Source organism: Bos mutus, chromosome X, assembly GCF_027580195.1.
Source record: "Bos mutus isolate GX-2022 chromosome X, NWIPB_WYAK_1.1, whole genome shotgun sequence".
NCBI lineage: Eukaryota > Metazoa > Chordata > Mammalia > Artiodactyla > Bovidae > Bos > Bos mutus.
The window spans coordinates 57,945,757-57,952,860 of NC_091646.1; the positions used below are offsets into that span (position 1 = coordinate 57,945,757).

At 37.9% G+C, this 7,104-nt stretch overlaps 1 protein-coding gene across 1 annotated transcript; it reads left to right on the top strand.

The window, feature by feature from the left end:
- Window positions 1–4,927: 4,927 nt before the first annotated feature.
- On the top strand, window positions 4,928–5,349 carry LOC102283515 (HIG1 domain family member 1A, mitochondrial). Its single transcript, XM_070365350.1, has one exon. The coding sequence runs from the start codon at window positions 4,960–4,962 to the stop codon at window positions 5,239–5,241; it is 282 nt and encodes a 93-aa protein (XP_070221451.1). The 5' UTR covers window positions 4,928–4,959; the 3' UTR covers window positions 5,242–5,349.
- Window positions 5,350–7,104: the final 1,755 nt, after the last annotated feature.

The window sequence follows — 7,104 nt, forward strand, 5'->3', positions numbered from 1 at the left end:
CAAAACAGGACAAACCCAAGGTGAAACACCCCAAGACACATATTAATCAAATTAACAAAGATCAAACACAAGGAACAAATATTAAAAGCAGCAAGGGAAAAAAAAATAAACAAATAACAAGGGACACGTACAGACTGAAAGTGAAGGGCTGGAAAAAGATGTTCCAGGCAAATAGAGACCAAAAGAAAGCAGGAGTAGCAAATCTCATATCCGATAAAATAGACTTTAAAATAAAGGCTATAAAAAAAAAGAAGGACACTACATAATGATCAAAGGATCAATCCAAGAAGAACATATAACAATTATAAATATATGTACCCAACATAGGAGCACCACAATATGTAAGACAAATGCTAACAAGTATGAAAAGGGAAATTAATAATAACACAATAATAGTGGGAGACTTCAATACCTCACTCACACCTATGGACAGATCAACTAAACAAAAAATTAACAAGGAAACACAAACTTTAAATGATACAATAGAAAAGTTAGACCTAATTGATATCTATAGGATATTTCACCCCAAAACAATAAATGTCACCTTTTTCTCAAGCACACACGGAAGGTTTTCCATAATAGATCACATCCTGGGCCATAAATCTAGCCTTGGTAAATTAAAAAAAAAAAAAAAAATTGAAATCATTCCAAGCATCCTTTCTGACCACAGTGCAGTAACATTAGATCTCAATTACAGGAGAAAAACTATTAAAAATTCCAACATATGAAGGCTGAACAACATGCTGCTGAATAACCAACAAATCACAGAATAAATCAAAAAAGAAATCAAAATATGCATAGAAACGAATGAAAATGAAAACACAACAACCCAAAAACCTGTGGGACACTGTAAAAAACAGTGCTAACGGAAAGGTTCATAGCAATTCAAGCATACCTCAAGAAAAAACAACAACAAAAAATTCAAATAAATAACCTAACTCTACACCTAAAGCAACTAGAAAAGAAGAAATGAAGAATCCCTGGGTTAGTGGAAGGAAAGAAATCTTAAAAATTATGGCAGAAATAAATGCAAAAGAAACAAAAGAGATCATAGCTAGAATTAACAAAGCCAAACCTGGTTCTTTGAGATGATACATAAAACTGACAAACCATTAGCCAGACTCATCAAGAAACAAAGGGAGAAAAATCAAATCAATAAAATTAGAAATGAAAATGGAGAGATCACAGCAGACAACACAGAAATACAAAGGATCATAAGAGACTACTATCAGCAACTATATGCCAATAAAATGGACAATATGGACGAAATGGACAGATTCTTAGAAAAGTACAACTTTTCGAAACTGAACCAGGAAGAAATAGAAAATCTTAAAAGACACATCACAAGCGCGGAAATTGAAACTATAATCAGAAATCTTCCAGCAAACAAAAGCCCAGGTCTAGATGGTTTCACAGCTGAATTCTACCAAAAATTTTAAAAAGAGCTAACACCTATACTACTCAAGCTCTTCCAGAAAATTGCAGAGGAAGGTAAACTTCCAAACTCATTCTATGAGGCCAACATCACCCTAATACCAAAACCTGACAAAGATGCCACAAAAAAAGAAAACTTCAGGCCAATATCACTGATGAATATAGATGAAAAAATCTTTAACAAAATTCAGGCAAACAGAATCCAACAACACATTAAAAAGATCATACATCATGACCAAGTGGGCTTTATCCCAGGGATCCAAGAATTCTTCAATATCTGCAAATCAGTCAGTGTAATACACCATATTAACAAATTGAAAAATAAAAACATATGATTACCTCAATAGACGCAGAGAAAGCCTTTGACAAAATTCAACATCCATTTATGATAAAAAAAAAAACAAAACCTCCAGAAAGCAGGAATAGAAGCAACATATTTCAACATAATAAAAGGTATATATGACAAACCAACAGCAAACACTATCCTCAATGGTGAAAAAATGAAAGCATTTCCCCTAAAGTGAGGAACAAGACAAGGGTGCCCACTCTCACCACTACTATTCAACATAGTTTTGGAAGTTTTAGCCACAGCAATCAGAGCTGAAAAAGAAATAAAAAGAACCCATTTTGGAAAAGAAGAAGTAAAACTCTCACTGTTTGCAGACAACATGATCTTCTACATAGAAAACCTTAAATAAAAAGACGCTTACTCCTTGGAAGGAAAGTTACGACCAACCTAGATATCATATTCAAAAGCAGAGACATTACTTTGCCAACAAAGGTCCATCTAGTCAAGGCTATGGTTTTTCCAGTAGTCATATATGGATGTGACAGTTGGACTGTGAAGAAAGCTGAGGGCCGAAGAATTGATGCTTTTGAACTGTGGTGTTGGAGAAGACTCTTGAGAGTCCCTTGGACTGCAAGGAGATCCAACCAGTCCATTCTGAAGGAGATCAGCCGTGGGATTTCTTTGGAAGGAATGGTGCTAAAGCTGAAACTCCAGTACTTTGGCCACTTCATGTGAAGGGTTGACTCATTGGAAAAGACTCTGATGCTGTGAGGGATTTGGGGCAGAAGGAGAAGGGGACGACAGAGGATGAGATGGCTGGATGGCATCACCGACTCGATGGATGTGAGTCTGAGTGAACTCTGGGAGTTGGTGATGGACAGGGAGGCCTGGCGTACTGCAGTTCATGGGGTCGCAAAGAGTCGGACACGACTGAGCAACTGAACTGAACTGAACTGAACTGAAAGACTCCACCAGAAAATTACTAGAGCTAATCAATTAATATAGTAAAGTTGCAGGATATAACATCAACACACAGAAATCCCTTGCATTCCTATACACTAACAATGAGAAAACAGAAAGAGAAATTAAGGAAACAATTCCATTCACTGTTGCAAGGAAAAGACTAAAATACTCAGGAATATATTACTTAAAGAAACAAAAGTCCTATACATAGAAAACTATGAAACACTGGTGAAATAAATCGAAGAGGACACTAATAGATGGAGAAATATACCGTGTTCATGGTTTGGAAGAATCAATATAGTAAAAATGAGTATACTCCCGAAAGCAATCTATAGATTCAATGCAATCCCTATCAAGCTACCAATGGTATTTTTCACAGAGCTAGAACAAATAATTTCACAATTTGTACGGAAATACAAGACTTCCCTGGTGGCTCAGATGGTAAAGCCTCTGTCTACAATGCAGGAGACCCAGGTTCGATCCCTGGGTTGGGAAGATCCCCTGGAGAAGGAAATTACAATCCACTCCAGTACTATTGCCTGGAAAATCCCATGGACAGAGGAGCCTGGTAGGCTACAGTCCATGGGGTCACAAAGAGTCGAATTTGTATGGAAATACAAAAAACCTCACATAGCCAAAGCGATCTTGATAAAGAAGAATGGAACTGGAGGAATCAACCTGCCTCACTTCAGGCTCTATACAACGCCACAGTCATCAAGACAGTATGGTACTGGCACAAAGACAGAAATATTGATCAATGGAACAAAATAGAAAGCCTAGAGATAAATCCATGCGCCTATGGACACCTTATCTTTGACAAAAGAGGCAAGAATATACAATGGAGAAAAGACAATCTCTTTAACAAATGGTGCTGGGAAAACTTGGCAATGACTTTTAAAAGAATGAAACTAGACCACTTTCTCACACCATACACAGTAATAAACTCAAAATGGATTAAAGATCTAAATGTAAGACCAGAAACTATAAAACTCCTAGAGGAGAACATAGGCAAAACACTCTCTGATATAAATCACAGCAGGATCCTCTATGACCAACGTCCCAGAATATTGGAAATAAAAGCAAAAATTAAAAAAATGGGACCTAATTAAAATTAAAAGCTTCTGCACAACAAAGGAAACTATAAGCAAGGTAAAAAGACAGTCGCCAGTCCAGGTTCGATGCACAGTACTGGATGCTTGGGGCTGGTGCACTGGGACGACCCAGAGGGAGGGTAGGGGAGGGAGGAGGGAGGAGGGTTCAGGATGGGGAACGCGGGTATACCTGTGGTGGATTCATTTCGATATTTGGCAAAACTAATACAATATTGTAAAGTTTAAAAATAAAATAAAAGGAAAAAAAAAGGAAAAAAAAAAAGAAGTGAAATAATAAACAGATGTGTTCATTTCTGTAAAAAAAAAAAAAAAAAAAAGAATGGGAGAAAATAATAGCAAATGACTCTGTGCAACCCCATAGATGGCAGCCCACCAGGCTCCCCCGTCCCTGGGATTCTCCAGGCAAGAACACTGGAGTGGGTTGCCATTTCCTTCTCCAAATAGAAAATGAAACAACTGACAAAGAATTAATCTAAAAAATATACAAGGAAGTCTGCAATTCCAGAAAAATAAACGACCCAATCAAAAAATGGGCCAACTATCTAAACAGAAATTTCTCCAAAGAAGAGATACAGATGGCTAACAAACACATGAAAAGATGCTCAACATTACTCATTATCAGAGAAATGCAAATCAAAACCACAATGAGGTACCATTTCAGGCCAGTCAGAATGGCTGCTATCCAAAAGCCTACAAGCAATAAATGCTGGAGAGGGTGTGGAGTAAAGGGAACCCTCTTACACTGTTGGTGGGAATGCAAACTAGTACAACCACTATGGAGAATAGTGTGGAGATTCCTTAAAAATCTAGAACTAGAACTGCCATACAACCCAGCAATCCCACTGCTGGGCATACACACCGAGGAAACCAGAATTGAAAGAGACACATGTACCCCAATGTTCATCGCAGCACTGTTTATAATAGCCAGGACATGGAAGTAACCTAGATGTCCATCAGCAGGTCAATTAAGAAAGCTGTGGTACATATACACAATGGAGTATTACTCAGCCATTAAAAAGAATACATTTGAATCAGTTCTAATGAGGTAGATGAAACTGGAGCCTATTATACAGATGAAGTAAGTCAGAAATAAAAACACCAATATAGAATACGGTAGGAACCTGAAAAGTCTTGAAGTTGTCTGAAGAGTCTTCAATCACTATGTCAAGCGACACAGATATTTCTCTTTCTTCATATGATGAAGATCAGGGATCTAAACTTATCCGAAAAGCTAGAGAGGCACCATTTGTCCCCATTGGAATGGCAGGTTTTGCAGCAATTGTTGCATATGGATTATATAGATTGAAGAGCAGGGGACATACTAAAATGTCTGTTCACCTGATCCACATGCGTGTGGCAGCCCAAGGCTTTGTTGTGGGAGCAATGACTCTTGGTATGGGCTATTCCCTGTATCAAGAATTCTGGGGGAAACCTAAACCTTAGAAGAGGAGATGCTGTCTTGGTCGTCTTGGTGGTGCTTGCTTTAGTTAGACATCTCATATTGAGGTTATATGTTTATGCTGAAAATAAATTGTTTGGGTCAGACAAGAACATGGTAATTTGAAAATTGGCCTCCTTTCTTGCAGGCTTGATTTGCCTGGTGACCAAGTTACTGGTGACTAGTTCACTAGCTAGGTCATTCAGGGGAGTCAGACCAGCACAAAAGAAACATGTCACTTTTAAATACACTTGATAGTGGTACCTGTCCACCTTCTTAAACTCTTCTGTTGAAATTAGTTCTAAAGAAGACAACATGCCAATCCTGAAAATGCTCCCAGTTGCTGCAGAATATCATATGCTTTTGATGTAATGTAGGAATCCTATTTACCCCAGTTAATGTAACTTTCTGAAGGCCTTGTGGACTGAGTACTATTTTAAGGGCTGGTTGGCTCTTGAGGAACCCTTTCAGAACAGTGCATGGAATACAACATTATAAACCTCCCTGCAAGTCTGTGTGTGTTTTTAAACCAAAACTAAAAAGCTGGTAACAGAGCCACTTTGAAGTAGTATTTATTTTAGAATCATAAACATGAGAGTAACTTAACTTGTGGATCCCTTTTAGCTCTTTAGTAATTGCAGAATTATATTTTGCTGCTGTTATATTAGAATAATTTTAAATTATTTTGAAACATGTATTTTAAGTGCTAATGCAAAGGTAAATGAAAAACACTTTTTAAATGTGTGCAGTATGTTTATTTTCTCCAAAAGTATCATCAACTAAATAAAATCCCTACAATGGAAGTCATTGATGAGCAAGCTGGTTTGGTCAGACATTATACAAACTTTGGTATATCACAGAATGCTTTGTTGTACTTGTGAATTCTCGTCAAACCTGAATTTACATTCCATGGTGATAACATGGTAAATGTAGTGTTATTAAAGTAAATGAACACACACACACACAAAAAAAACCCAATACAGCATAATAACACATATATATGGAATTTAGAAAAATGGTAAGGATAACCCTGTATGTGAGACAGCAAAAGAGACACAGATGTATAGAACAGTCTTTTGGACTCTGTGGGATAGGGCAAAGGTGATATGATTTGGGAGAATGGCATTGAAACGTGTATTATCATACGTGAAACCAATCGCCAGTCCAGGTTCGATGCATGATACAGGATGCTCGGGGCTGGTGCACTGGGATGACCCAGAGGGATGGGATGGGGAGGAAGGTTGGGGGGGGTGGTTCAGGATGGAGAACACATGTACACCTGTGGCGGATCCATGTCAATGTATGGCAAAACCAGTACAATATTGTAAAGTAATTAGCATCTAATTAAAATAAATAAATTTGTATTAAAAAGAGAGAAAAAAATAAAAAGCAGAGACATTACTCCCCCAGCAAAGGTCCATATAGTCATAGCTATGGTTTTCCAGTAGTCATGTATGGATTTGAGAGTTGGTCCATAAAGGAAGCTGAGTCCTGAAGAGTTGATGCTTTTGAACTGTGATGTTGGAGAAGACTGTTGAGAGTCCCTTGGACTGCCAGGAGATCCAATCAGTCATCCTAAAATAACTCAGTCCTGAATATTCATTGGATGATGCTAAAGACTGATGCTAAAGCTGAAACTCCAATACTTTGGCCACCTGATGTGAAGATCTGACTCATTTGAAAAGACCGTTGATGCTGGGAAAGATTGAAGGCAGGAAGAGCAGGGGATGACAGAGGATGAAACGGTTGGATAGCATTACAGACTCAATGGACATGAATTTGAGTAAACTCCTCTGGAAGATGGTGATGGACAGGGAGGTCTGGCATACTGCAGTCTATGGGTTCACAAAGAATTGGACACAACTAAG

Excerpts from the sequence above, each read along its gene's own strand:
- LOC102283515 (XM_070365350.1), top strand. The coding sequence starts at position 4,960 with ATGTCAAGCGACACAGATATTTCTCTTTCTTCATATGATGAAGATCAG.